Source organism: Trachemys scripta, chromosome 16 (assembly GCF_013100865.1).
Source record: "Trachemys scripta elegans isolate TJP31775 chromosome 16, CAS_Tse_1.0, whole genome shotgun sequence".
Lineage (NCBI taxonomy): Eukaryota > Metazoa > Chordata > Testudines > Emydidae > Trachemys > Trachemys scripta.
The window spans coordinates 5,710,176-5,725,143 of NC_048313.1; the positions used below are offsets into that span (position 1 = coordinate 5,710,176).

Consider the following 14,968-nt stretch of genomic DNA (forward strand, 5'->3'; position numbering starts at 1 on the left):
ACCTGGCGCGACGGGACCCCGATCTCGGTCGCTGTGTGTCTGGGCAGCACCTGGCCCAACGGGGCCCTGATCTCGGTTCCTGCAGGGACGCTGGAACAATTTGTATAGTAGGGATGCTGAGAGCCATTGAACCAAACTGTAAACCCTGTATATAATGGAAAGCACTTCAAGCCTCGGCACCCCCAGCACCCCAGTTCCAGCTCCTGTGGGTTACTGTGTGTCTGGGCAGTGCCTGACACTAGGGGGCCTTGAACTCTAGGAGCTCCCGTAATAGCCCTATTAATGATGAGCAGAAACCCCAACCCGCCTCCCCACACACGCCTGCACTTCCCCCCGTGTAATCGGAATATGGTGCCTTTGCTTAAAACAAATTGAGGGGGGCTGAAAAATATCAGGGGTGCCTGACCACCTGCACAGTGGCAGGGACTAGGACCCAGGAGTCCTCACTCCCAGTCCCCCTGGCTCTAACCACTGGCCTCGACTCCCCTCTCAGAGCTGGGAGTAGGGCCCAGGAATCCTGACCTGAAAGTTCCTTCTTGGGATGTACCTTGCACACCCAGAGGGGTGCGGGCCCAAGCCTTAAAGGGACAGTGGCCCTCATCTGTCTCCCCTGCCTCCATCCTGCCTCTGGGGCTAAGCGTTGGGTTTCTTAAAGCTTCTGTGCTGAGTGGTGGTTCTGAGGCCCGCTCCCTCCAACTGGGCTGGTGTCAGTGCTCTCCACAGGCCAGGGCTGGCGCCCAACGATATTGACCTAGGATCCTTGACCTGACATGGCAGAACCCCAATCAGGAGGCCCCTAAATCCTGGGGGAGGGGCGGATTCAGGTTCAAATCTCCCAAGGATCAGGGTTCCCCTTGACGCAGAGCGGGGGGTCCCGGTCCGTGGCCAGGGCTCTGGTGCAGGCAGATGCTCTGTGAGGATCGGCTTGGAATCCATTGCCTCCTGTAACGACTTAACTGGCTTAATCTACCCCAGAGGTGCCTCTTTAAGTGGATTTGGGCTGAGAAGCCGCCCCGTCAAGCCGGCTCTGTGGCAGCTCAGGGAGGCTTGAGCTGGAGATGTGCCAGCATCTCAGAGCGGGGCAGACACCTGCTGGGGGATGGGCGACATGGGGTCTTGCATCTGCACCCCCCGTATGGGCCCCAGAGTCCCAGCTCTGAGTGGTGTTCTGGACAGGGGCTGGCATGGGCCCTGCTGGTGGCTGGGAGACAGGTGATCACAGCCCTGCAGGTATCTGGGTCTGGGTGGAAGGACCAGGGCATTCTCCAGCTACTTCCAAGTAGCAGAACTAGGAGGATTCTAGCTTATAAGAGGAAAAAATTGGGGTGACGTCACGGTCGAGATCTACTATAGAGGTGGATGGTGGAGTATCCAAAACACAAGACCTGGTAGTAACGGGGGACTTTAACTACCCAGACCGCTGCTGGGAAAGTCACACGGCAAACTCTCCAATAAGTCCTCGACTGCACCGGGGACAGCGACTTGTTTCAGAGAGTGGAGGACGTAACTGGAGGGCAGCTCTTGGAGGAACTGGTAGCAAATCTGAAGGTGGAGGACAACTTGGGTGAAAGTGTCCATGAAATGATAGATTGAATGATTCCAAAGAAGGCAAGGAGTGAGTGAGAATAAGGATGGTAGACTTCCAAACAACATTTCTTAACAACCTCAGAGAGCTGGTCGGTGAGGTCTCTTGGGAAGGAAAACTAAGGGGTAAAAGAGGTCAAGAGAGCTGGTGCCTGCTCAATGAGACAATATTAAACGCACAACTGCCAACTGTGCCACTGCAAAGGAAAGCGAGGAAGGCCAATAGGGCTCCATCAGGAGCACTTTAATGCCCTGGAAATCAAAAAGGAATCCGCCAAGAAGTGGAAACATGGATAGATTGCTAAGGAGGAGTACAAAAGAAAGCACAATCACGCAGGGACAAAATCAGGAAGGCTAAGGGACAAAATGGGTATCTCCTAGCAAGGGACATCAGAGGCAATAAGAAGAGGTTCTTTAAATGCATTAGGGGCAAGAGAGAGCCGTAGGAAAGTGCAAATCCTCTGCTTAGAGAGGAAGGAGAGCTAATAATGGACGACATCAAGAAGGGAGAGGTGTTTAATGCCTATTTTGCTTCCATCTTCACTAAAAAGGTTAACGGCGACCACCCGATACTCAGCACAATTCATAGTCACAAGCAGGGGGAAGGAATTCCAGCCACAACAGGGAAAGAACAGGTTACGAATATTGAAATAAGGTAGATGAATTCAAGCTGTCAGGGTCTGATGACATTCACCCGAGGGCACTTCAAAGCTGAAGCTGAATCTCAGAACCGTTAGCAATTATCTTGGAGAACTCACGGAGCGTGGGTGAAGTCCCAAAGGGCTGGAGAATAGCGAACATAGAACCTAGCTTTAAAAGGGGGAACAAAGGGGACCCGGGGAATTATAGACCAGACTAGCTTTGAAACTGGGAAAGTTACTGGAACCAAGGATTAAACAATCCATTTGTTCACACCTGGAGGACAATAGGGTTAGAAGGAATAGCCACTATGAACTAATCATGCCAAACAAACATAATTCCCTTCTTTGACGGAGTTACGGGCCTAGTGGATGGGGGAAGCAGCGGGACCCTGGGTCAGAGCAAGTGCGGGAGGCCCTCCCCTCTCCTTCTGCCTATGATCCTGCCCCTTCTGCCTGCAGCCCCGCCCATGGCCCCACCCCATTCTGCCCCTTCCCCCCACGGTCCCACCCCTATTCCATGCATGATCCTGCCCCATTCCGCCCCCCCACCACACACCCGTTTGCTCCTTTTTGCCCCCCCAAGACCGGAGAAGCTCTGTCCCCGCCGCCATGGCCCCTGGCCGCAGCAGGGAGCGAGAGCTCCTTCAGTCCCAGGGGTGCCGCTGGATCCGACTGCTGGGGCTTTGCCCGGTGCTTCTGCCAGGGAGCGGGGTCAAGGTGCTGGGGCTTCCCCTGCCCCAACCGCCCGGCACTTCTACTGGGGAGCAGGGTCGAGGTGTGGGGGCCTCCCCCACCCTGCCCTTTTGCTGAGGAGTGGGGGCAGGGTGCAGGGACTTCCCCTGCCCCTCCCTGCCCGCCTGGCACTGCTACCAGGGTTGTGGCTTCCCCTGCCCCGGCTCATCCACCCAGCACTTCTGCCAGTAGGAGAGGGGTCAGGGCAAGGGGCTTCCCCCATCTGCCTGTTGCTTCTTCTGGGGCTCCGGGCTTCCACTGGCCAGGAGTGGATTTTTTTCCAGGGCCCCCGAATTGGCCAGGGCCCCTGGGCACGGGCCCTGTCAGTCCAGTGGCTAATCTACCACTGGATATATCTTGGTTTTAGGATGGGTTTTGACACACTCCCTTCACGGCATTCTCTTTAGCAAAGTAGGGAAAGGTGGCTCTAGATGAAATGACTGTGAGGTGGGTGCACAGCTGGTTGAAGGATCGTACTCAAAAAGCAGCTATCAATGATTCGCTGTCAAACTGGGAAGGCATCTAGGGGGGGTCGGTCCTCGGTCCAGTCTGGTACGAGTCAATATTTTCATGACTGACTTGGATAATGAAGTGGAGAGGATGCTTATAAAGTTTGCCTATGACACCAAGCTGTGGGGGAGGGGGTTTGCAAGCACTTCGGGGCGGGGGGAAGGGGAGGGGACAGGATTAGAATTCAAAACGACCTTGACAAATAGGAGAATTGGTCTGAAATGAACAAGATGAAATTCAATCCAGACAAGTGCAAAGTACTCCAGTGGGGAAGGAAAAATCGAATGCCCAGATACAAAGCGGGACTAACTGGCTAGGCAAAAGCGCTGCTGGAAAGGAGCTGGGGTGATGGCGGATCACAAATTGAATCTGAGCCAATGAAGTGACACAGCTGCGGAAAGGGCTAATATCATTCTGGGGGCATTAACAGGAGTGTCCCGCTCTGCTCGGCACTGGGGAGGCCTGAGCTGGAGTCCCGTGTCCAATTCTGGATGCCGCACTTCAGGGAAAATGTGGATAAACTGGGGAGAGTCCAGAGGAGAGGCAGGGCCAGGAGAACTCTCTGGGCGAGCGGGCAACTCAATGGCAGATAAAATTCAGTGTCGATAAATGCAAAGTGATGCACATGGGAAAACTTAATCCCAACTATACATACAAAATGTTGGGGTCTAAATTAGCTGTTACCACTCGAGAAAGAGATCTTGGCGTCATCGTGGGTAGTTCTCCGAAAACATCCACTCAGTGTGCAGGGGCAGTCAAAAAAGTGAACAGAATATTGGGAACCATTTGGAAAGGGGTAGATAACAAGAGAGAAAGTATCATAACGCCACTATGTAAATCCATGGTACGCCCACATCTTGAATCCTGCGGGCACTTCTGGTTGCCCCATCTCAAAAAGGATATATTCGAATTGGAAAGGTTCAGAGAAGGGCAACAGAAGTGATTAGGGGATGGAACCAATTCCATATGAGGAGAGATTAGAAAGACGGGGACTGTTCAGCTCGGAAGAGAAACGACTAAGGAAGTCTATGAAATCATGACTGGTGTGGAGGAAGTGACTAGGGAAGGGTTATTTACTCCTTCTCATAACACAAGAACCAGGGGTCACCCAATGATATTAATAGACAGCAGGTTTAAAACAAACAAAAGGAAGTATTTCTTCACACAACGCAGAGTCAACCTGTGGAACTCCTTGCCAGGGGACGTTGTGACAGGCAAAACTATAACAGGGTTCAGAAAGGAATGAGATAAGTTCATAGAGGATGGGTCCATCAATGGCTATTAGCCAAGATGGTCACAGGACGCAACCCCATGCTCTGGGTGTCCCTAAGCCTCTGACTGACAGAAGCTGGGAATGGGCATCAGGGGATGGATCACTCAGTAATTGCCATGTTCTGTTCATTCCCTCTGCAGCACCTGGCACTGGTCACTGTCAGAGACAGATGGACCATTGGTCTGGCCCTGTATGGCGGTTCTTATGTTCTAACTGGAGGCTCAGGGAGGTAACAGAACAACGGAGCTTTGACCTGCCGGCTTGTAGCACGTGTTTCTGTCCATCTCTGTGTCCACCAGTCCTTCCCTCCCTCTGTCTGTGGAACTCCCTGCCACTGGATGCAGTTGGGGCTAGGAGGGCAGCAGGATTCCAGACACTGGCCTGGATAATGGGAGCAGCCCCTCCCTCTTCCCGGGCCATGAGCCCTGGGTTCAGGTTATCTCACAATTACCTGCCAGGGGGTTTCTCCCTCAGCTGCAGGTGGTGGCCACTGTGGGAGATGGGATGCCAAGCTAGATGGGCCTGTGGTGGGACATTAATTCCTGTGCTCCCTGCCAGTCCATTGCAGGTTTCAGTGGCTGCACTGGCATGGCCGATCCCCAGTGTGGACCTCAGCTCCAAAGAGATGTCTTGGTGGGCTGTGCTGCTCCTCCCTTCCCATTGGTGGCCTCATGGCCACGCCTCCCCTCCCATTGGTGGCCTCATGGCAAGCCTTCCCTCCGATTGATAATCCACTTCACACCCCAGAGTCAGCCATAGCAGTGGCTGTTGTAACCCAGCGACCAGGCATGTGCCACGCCCCGCTCTTCTACTGGACGATCTATATAACAACCTGCTACTGCTGCCAGTTGTGGAGCGACTCCCTTAGCCGAAGTGGCAGAGGGCCGTGTTGTGGTCCCCGAATCCGAAGCCTGCTGATGACTCGGAGGGGGAAAGGGGGTCATTATGCTAACCTGGAATAGTAATAAGGAAATTGTTTAATGAGTAGCTGGGATGATGGGTGCTTAGTTGGCACCATGGGAGCAGCCCATTCTGCATGGACCATCAGATCTGTGAGCTGCTGGTCCAGGCTAGAGGGGAGGAGGCCCCAGGCAGATTGGGGGACGATGGCTTTAGCTGTGCTGTGGGACTGACGGGCCTCGTTAACGAGGAGAGCACCAGGCCAGCCACTCTGGGACTTCCTCTTGTCCAAGGACTCAAAGCTCAGCAGGGCCAAGCCCTGGACAGTGCTAGCCAATTGGCTTGCGCGGCCAGAGGCTGCGTCCTGATTGGGTCCCCAGCAGCCAATACTAGAGTTAAGTGAAGTCGAGTAGCCAAATATACAGCTCTCTGCATCCTGATTGGCTCATCAGATGTCTCCTATAAAAAGACACGCATACAATGGATGCACAATATATCACACTCAACACACATGCACTCAACACACATGTATGCTGTCACATGCAATGCACACTCAATACACACACACACTCAATACACATACATACAATATGCACAATACACACATATCCACTCCCATGCAATGCACACTCAATACACACAATACTCTCACGCAATGTATACTCAATACACATACACACATGCAATACACACGTATACAACCACATGCAATATACATTCACTACACAAGTATAATTGCATGCAACCACTCAATACACAATACAATCACATGCAATATACTCGCAATACACACACAATACGCACACATTCAATCCACACATATACGATCACATGCAATACATACAGACACGCTCAATACACACACATGCACACTCAACACACACTCAATACATATGCGCACCCATGCACTGAAGACACACATACAGTATCCACACGGGCTGTAATTTCCCTATGGGATTTCAGTGGCCAGTTCTTGGCACCGTTAACCTTGAGCGAGGAGAGTAACCTCACGACAGCGAGCAGGAATCGAAAACTCAAATCCCTAAGCGGCTTTGCAGGCCTTGATCGCTGGCTGCCATGATGCCTGTGGCCCCCTGCAGGTGGCTGGATTGCACTCTGTGTTATCAGTGACAGAGGCAGAACGGGAGCTAATGGCTGTAGCAGACGTGAGGGAAGTTCACACCGGAAATACGGGGCACACTTTATCCAGGCAGGGGAATTCACTTGTGTAACTGCAGACCCAGGGACAAGGGGATTTCTCCGTCGCTTGGAGGCCGGGAGTCTCTTTCTAAAATCTCTACTCTAGCTCGACCACCAGATCTGGGCTCAGTGTAGGAATCACTGGGTGGATTCTATGGCCTGCATAATGCAAGAGATCGGATGAGATTATCCAAATTAGTGGTTCTCAACCAGGGGTACACGTCCCCCTGGGGGTACGCAGAGGTCTTCCAGGGGGTACATCAACTCATGGAGATATTTGCCTCGTTTTACAACAGGCTACATAAAAAGCACGAGCGAAGTCAGTACCAACTAAAATGTCAGACAGACAATGGCTGGTTTATACCGCTGTATGTACTGTACACTGAAATGTAAGGACAATATTTCTATTCCAATCCATTTATTTTATAATTAGATGGGGAAAATGAGAAAGGAAGCAATTGGTCAATTCTAGTGTGGCTGTGACACTTTGGGATTTTTATGTTCTGATTTTGTAAGCAAGTTGTTTTTAAGTAACTCGGGGGCACACCAGACAAATCCGACTCCTGAGAGGGGTACAGTAGTCTGGAAAGGCTGAGAGCCACTGATCGAATAGTCCCTTCTGGCCTCCGAACCTATAATGACACCCCCAATATCCATGTGCGTCATTTATACCCACTTGCTGCTGTGGTGAGAGTACATCTGCGTGAGTATTACACATCTCGTCACGCGCACGTGCGTTGCACACGCAACCTACCAGAGGGTGGTGCAAAGCAGAGAGTCATTTGCACGTGGCCCCTCGATCGTTCGCCCCAGCACCAGCTGCCTCAAATCTGCAGCTATTTCAGAGAGCAACATTCTGGGTGGGGGAGAAAAGCCACCATGGAGCCGCTCCAGCTGAAATGTTCACGAGCACAATGGAGAGGCAGGGACTGTGTCCAGCACTGTTCGAGACAGAGGAGTTCCCACTGGAGCAGGTGCAGAGCAGGGCTACTAGGCCGATCAGGGGACTGGCGAGCTGATCTCGCGAGAGAAGACTGAAAGAGCTGGGCTTGTTTAGCCTACAACGCAGGCTAAGAGGGGATCCGATTGCCAGGGCCGGCTCCAGGAACCAGCGTACCAAGCAGGTGCTTGGGGTGGCCACTTCGGAGAGGGGCGGCACGTCCAGCTGTTCGGCGGCAATTCAGTGGTCGATCCCTCACTCCTGCTCCAAGCGAAGGACCTCCCGCCGAATTGCCACCGCAGATCGCGATCGCGGCTTTTTTGTTTGTTTGGCTGCTTGGGGCGGCCAAAACCCTGGAGCTGGCCCTGCCGATTGCTCTCTAGAACAGGGGTCGGCAACTTTCAGAAGTGGTGTGCCGAGTCTTCATTTATTCACTTTAATTTAAGGTTTCGCGTGCCAGTAATACATTTTAAAGTTTTTAGAAGGTTTCTTTCTATAAGTCTATAATATAGAACTAAACTATTGTTGTGTGTAAAGTAAATAAGGTTTTTAAAATGTGTAAGAAGCTTCATTTAAAATTAAATTAAAATGCAGAGCCCCCCGGACCGATGGCCAGGACCCGGGCAGTGTGAGTGCCACTGAAAATCAGCTCGCGTGCCGTCTTCGGCACCCATAGGTTGCCTACCCCTGCTCTAGAAACATATTGGAGTGGGAGCGGCTCATCCAGTCCTGTGTCCTAAGTTCCGAGGTAGTTTATCTTTTTACTAGATGCTGACTTTATTTGATTCCCCCACGCCCAGCCCCCCACATCAGGCGAGAATTTTTCACTCTGCATCCTTTGTTAATGAGCCGTGTTGCTGGTGGGGAGGCTGGGCTGGCGTGTGCCCAGAGGCTGGGGTGATGGGCATAAAGGAACGAACTGAGTTGCCGCTAAGGTTTCCGGGATGCGGGTAGCAATACAGACCCTGACCTCGTGCTTGAGTGGGGCATCACGGCTCATGCCCTGCCCCCAAAGTAACTATCCTGTGTGGCGTCAGCGGACCTCGCTGTTTTCCCCCATCCCAGAGAAGACAATATCAGCATGGGTGCATAGCGCTTGTTGAGGCAGTGTGAGCTAGTGGGTAGAGCACAGGACTGGTATGCAAGAAACCTGGCTTCTCCTCCCTGCTGGGAGACCTTAGGGAAGTCACTTCCCTCCCCCATGCCTCAGTTTCCCCATCTGTACTATGGGGACAATGATGCTGCCCTCCTTTGTAAAGCGTTTTGAGCTCTACTGAAGAAAGAGCCAGTTATCATTAGTCTATAGCTGGGAGCATGCCCCCGCCCCACCTTCCCAATGAGTCGACAGCAGCATCTCTCTTTGTGATGTGTTTGTACAGCACTGGGCCCACATGCAACATGCTGGTTAAGTGCATGGGTGGGCTTGTCTCCCACTAGTGGCCAGGTACCGCAACTGCAATAGCTTATGGCCAGTCCCTTCCTGGGCCTCAGTTTCCACTGCTGTGAAATGGGGGCAATGGAACTGGAGAGTATTTTGAAACTGACAGATGAAAAGCCTGGTTAAGAGCTAAGCACTGCTGGCGTTATTGATCCAGCACTCCCCAGTAATGGCCTGATACGCTACAGGTTGAGGTCAGATGCTGCAGTACCCTTCCAGGGAATAGTCCGTGGGCAGGTTTGGAAAAGTGGGGGGCCTCCAGAGGAGGTGTCTATCCCCACAGAGCTCTGGTTGGGGGCTGATCTCTCCCCCCCTCCCCCCGCCGCCCCATCCTGGCACGGCATTGCTAATGGGTCTCTTCTCTCCTCTCTCTCCTCCAGAAGAGGGCGAATATTTCCTAAAGGTCCTGATCCCCAGCTATGCGGCCGGCTCCATCATCGGGAAAGGAGGACAGACCATTGTCCAGCTGCAGAAAGAGACGGGCGCCACCATCAAGCTCTCCAAGTCGAAGGACTTCTACCCAGGTGAGGAGGGCCAGGGGCTTGCACGTAACAGCCTAATGCAGGTCGTACAGTTCGGAGGCAAGGCTGCCGGGACTGGGTCCTGGGCAAGCAGCAGCCCTGGAAAGGGCTCAGGGGTCATGACGAGAAGGTGCTGAGTATGAGAACAGAAATGGCAGTCACCAGGCTCCAGAGATAACGGCTCCCTCAGGAGAATGGGGGAATTCAGCCCTCTTGGAGCAATCAGTTCAGGCTCTCTGCAGACTCAGGCGGTGTCACTGTGTCAACTGCACTGGGGCGGCTTCACCCTCTCAGACAGTGTGGCCATTGGGTATGTGAGCAGGGGATGGCGAAGGGGAGCAGGGCGCTGGCCCTGCGGAGGCCGGTTACTGAGCGGGGGGAAGGGAAAGTAGCCATTGGAATGACTGATCCAGAGATGGGAGTGGATTTTCCATCACTTGAAGTCTTTACACTGAGATTGGACGGCTCCGCTCTAGCTCGACCGTCAGATCTGGGCTGGATGTGGGAACGACCGGGGGGATTCTCCGGCCTGCGCGATGCAGGTGGCAGGATTGGTCCCTTCTGGCCTTACCATCTCCGACTCTCTGACCATTCAGCACCGGGCTGGCAGCCAGGCCGGCGTCGCTGCCCCGGGGGAAAGGGCCCCCCTGCCTGGCCTTCCCCAGTGCATCCCATTGCCACGAGCCGAGCTCCCTCATGCTCTGGGCAGTGGGATCCTGGCTTGCGTGTGGCAGGGCATGTGGGATCCCTGTGTGTGTGTGTGTGTGTGTGTGTGTGTAGGGCCCTCCCATACTATGGGGAGGGGGCCTCAGAAGTGGAGGGTGGAGAGTACTGCAGCAGGTGGGAACCCAGGCCCCGCCCACTCACAAGGCTGAAGGGAGATGCCCCTTCGACCCAGATCCCTGTGAAAACTGCCTCCGTCTCCGACCCCCCAGGATAGTTACTGTGGGGAGTGGCTCCACCCCCTCTTTCCTCCATGGCAGGACTGAGACCCACCGGTGGGGGCGGGGAGGTTAGCCCTGCCTCACCCCTGCCGTGAGGTACACGGAGGCTGTCGGACAAAGGGACGGGAGTGAACTGGACCTCCCATCCCCCCAGGCCAGCGCAGGACCACAGCCCCACAGCCAGGCCATATTCGGGTCAACCCCCTTGGGGGTACTAGGCCACATCCCCCATAACTGAGCTGGGGCAGGCAAAGTCCTCCAGAACTAGGACTCCTGGCTTGGGAGGGGAGTGGTCTCTAGTTGTGGGCAAAAGGGCTAACACCGTCCTGGGCTGCAGGAACAGGGGAATCTGGGGAGGAGCAGGGAGGTGATTTTGCCTCTGGATTTGACCCAGGTGCGACCGTGGCTGGAATCCTGGTCCAGAAGGATGTTGATAAGTTGCCGAGAAGAGCCCCGAGAACAACTGAAGGGTTAGAAAACCTGCCTTAGAGCGAGAGATTCCAGGAACTCAGTGTTTTTAGCTTGACAGAGAAGGGTCAGGGGGGACTTGGTCCCCGTCTATCAGTGCCGACATGGGGAACAAGGATCTAATAATGGCTCTTCAATCTCGCGAAGGTTGAGCACGAGCCAATGGCTGGGAGTTGAAGCTGGACAAATTTAGGCCGGAAATAAGGCGTAGGGAGTGCGATTAACCCTTGGAACAATTTACCGAGGGTCCTGGTGGCTTCTCCATCCCTGGAAATGTTTAAAGCAGGATTGGATCTGCGGTAAAGATCGGCTCTAGTTCAAACAGGTGTTGTTTCTGGGCAGGGTTCTGGCCTGTGTTATCCAAGACGTCAGACTAGATGATCACAGCGGTTCCTTCTGGTCTTGGAATCTATGAATCTGTGAGGGGAGTGGTGTGTAGTGGTTAGAGTGGGTAGACTCCTGGGTTCTGGTCCCAGCTCTGGGTTGGGAGTCGGGTAGATTAACACACTTTGTTGGGGAAGAGTCACCATGGTTTTTGTAAAGGGAAATCATGCCTCACCAGTCTATTAGAATTCTTTGAGGGGGTCAACAAGGGGGATCCAGTGGATATAGTGTACTTAGATTTTCAGAAAGCCTTTGACAAGATGTAACGGACTTACAGATCATGCCCACACACAAGGTCCCTCACCAAAGGCTCTTAAGCAAAGTAAGCTGTCATGGGATAAGAGGGAAGGTGCTCTCATAGATCAGTAACTGGTTAAAAGACAGAAAACAAAGGGTAGGAATAAATGGTCAGTTTTCAAAACGGAGAGAGGTAAATAGTGGTGTCCCTCAGGAGTCTGTACTTGGACCAGTCCTATTCAACATATTCATAAATGATCTGGAAAAAGGGATGAACAGTGAGGTGGCAAAATTTGCGGACGATACAAAACTACTCAAGATAGTTAAGTCCAAAGCAGACTGAGATTTTAAAAAATGACAAAATCCAAACAAACAAAAAAACAGGTTTAAAACAAACAAAAGGAAGTATTTCTTCACACAGTGCACAGTCAATCTGTGGAACTCTTTGCCAGAGGATGTTGTGAAGGCCAAGACTATAACAAGGTTCAAAAAAGAACTAGATAAGTTCCTGAAGGATAGGTCCATCAATGGCTATTAGCCAGGATGGGCAGGGATGGTGTCCCTAGCTTCTGTTTGCCAGAAGTTGGGAATGGGCGACAGAGGATGGATCAGTTGATGATCACCTGTTCTGTTCATTCCCGCTGGGGCATCTGGCATTGGCCACTGTCGTAAGACAGGACACTGGGCTAGATGAACCTTTGGTCTGACCCAGTATGGCCGTTCTTATGGAGTGTAGTAGTTTCAGCAGCAGTGTGGGAAGTCAGGACTCCTGGGTTCTGTTTCTGGCTCTGGGAGACAGGTGGAGTGTACCGATTTCTGCAGGGGGTCTAGGAGCCAGGACTCCTGGGTTCTGTTCTGCAGCACTTAGCCACGGCCCCCGGGAAATGCACTGTGCCAGTCCCGCTAGGTTTCATTTTCAGGTCAAACATGGAAGATTAGCAGGTGGTGCTGGGTGGTGGGGAGGAAGCCGGCAGCCCCGGCCCAGCCATAATCTGTGCCCTGATTGCAGGGCACACAAAGCCGGGCCATCCCAGCTAAGCTGATTTTCTCTGCATCTCCTGCTCTCGATTGGGGGATTATTGGGCAGCAAATCTCCAGGGATGGGGAGATGTTGCCAAGGGGCTGGAGAGGGAAGGGGGCAGCTTTTCACTTGGTAATTGCCCCAGGAGAAAAGGGGTTGTTCCAATCCCTCGGGAAAGGGGGAGGCACCATCCCCCACCACCATGATGCACAGGGAGGGGAAGTCTGGGGTCTGGTCCTGGGGAGGTTCCTAACCCTGAGGGTATGAAGGGTTTGATCAGGACTGTGTATAGGAGGCTGGGGGTCCTGGGACTGTGAGAAGGCAGCCTAGTGGTTAGAGCAGGGGGGCTGGGAGTCAGGACTCCTGGGTTCTATCCCCAGCTCTGGGAGGGGAGTGTGGTCTAGTGGTTAGAGCAGGGGGGTTGGAAGCCAGGACTCCTGGGTTCTATCCCTGGCTCTGGGAGGGGAGTAAGGTCTAGTGGTTAGAACGGGGTGGGGTGGGAGCCAGGACTCCTGGGTTCTCTCCCCAGCTCAGGGAGGGGAGTGTGGTCTAGTGGTTAGAGCAGGGGGGTTGGAAGCCAGGACTCCTGGGTTCTATCCCCAACTCTGAGAGGGGAGTGGGGTCTAGCAGTTAATGCAGCAGGGACTGGGAGTAGGGTTGCCACATCTCAGGTACATGTAGGATGGTCCTGAGCCAGGACAGCTGTCCATATGCACTGAGGACCCTGACAGATTTCCCAGGACAGCTAGCTCAACAAAGCGATGAGCCTGGGAAAAGCTGGATGGGCGACAACCCTGAGTGGGTGCCAGGACTCCTGGGTTCTATCCCTGGCTCTGGGAGGGGAGAAGTAGTCTAGTGGTTAGGGCAGGGGGGCTGGGTCTATTCTCCCCCAGTTAGCAATGGCTTCACGGGAGTCACCTCTAGACATTCCAGCTCTCACGAATTGACATGAGTGAGGTTTAACCCCTTGCGGGTCCCAAAATCTTCCTCTGCATCCCCCCCGTCATGAGAGAGGGCTTCCGGCAGGAGCGCAGCAGGATGGGAGGCAATAGTAGGGCCACAAAAGGTTGGGGGCATTCATTGATTTTGTGCAGCTCCATGCGTAATGTTCCTCATCAGTGAGCAAGTCTTTAACGGTCCATGCGGTTGTTCCCCCTCCCCTCCAAACAGGGGCAGGGGACCATTTAGGGGAGACGAGTGACTCTTTCACGCTGGTGCAAAGTGTCCTGCATGAGAACAAGTGACTGCCCCGTGGCGTGGGCGGGCAAGTACCCGCGGGCCCTGCTCCGGAGAGGCTCTTTGCAGGATTGGGAGAGCTCCTGCCGCAGGACCCCAGCTCCTCTTCCTTCCCGTATAGATGCAAGAGGAGGCAACCCTGGGCTAGTCCCGCACGCACTGGGCGGAGGCAGGGGGAAAAGCAAATCTTTTGGAAGGATCTCCTGATTTGTAAGCCAGTCTGGCGATTTTCGGGGTCTGACTGGTGCCGTTGGGGTTAGCAGTGCTGCTTATCCGTGCCCGTTTCTTCAGTTGTTGGCTGAACGCCCAGCCGGGCCTGCCCAGGATACCTGCGGGGGCTGGGAGGAGGGGGCAGTTCCAGGCCACAGGAAGGTTCATGGAGAGGGATGGCAGGGTCCCCCCGGCTGCTCCCAGGGAGGGGAGGGAGAGATCCCCTAACCTGCGGGCAGGGGCTGGTGTGGCTGATCCCAGGGGCCTGGAGATGGAGGAGGGAGCCACATGGACACCACAGCGGCTCTCTGCAAGCAGCAGGGCCCTGGGTGCCTCCCCAGCTGCCGTGCGAGGGGAGGAAGCAGGAAACTGGGCAGGGCTGGGCCAGGCTGGGAGGGAAACGGCTTCAATGGCAGGAAATGCTCCCCTTGATAAGTCAGGCCAGAGCTGTGCGGGCTGGTCCCTCCCCCGGCCTGGGTCTGTCCGGGGACCCCCTGCCCCTCCCCCGGCTCTGTCCTGGGACCCCGTTCCCCTCCCCTGGCTCTGTCCAGGGACCCCTTGCCCCTCCCGTGGCTCTGTCCAGGGACCCCCTGTCCCTGCCCCCCAGCTCTGTCCTGGAACCCACTATCCTTGCCCCCCAATTCTGTCCTGGAACCCCCTGTCCCTGCCCCCCGGCACTGTCCTGGGACCCCCTGTCCCTGCCCCCCCGGCTCTGTCCTGGGACCCCCT

At 54.2% G+C, this 14,968-nt stretch overlaps 1 protein-coding gene across 1 annotated transcript in view; it reads left to right on the forward strand.

Annotated features, from left to right (window-relative positions):
• NOVA2 (NOVA alternative splicing regulator 2) overlaps nucleotides 1-14,968 on the forward strand; it is a 50,141-nt gene that overhangs the window by 20,554 nt on the left and 14,619 nt on the right. The window contains exon 2 of the mRNA XM_034792731.1: nucleotides 9,599-9,742. Within this exon, the coding sequence (XP_034648622.1) occupies nucleotides 9,599-9,742 (144 nt within the window). The remainder of the gene's footprint in view (nucleotides 1-9,598; nucleotides 9,743-14,968) is intronic.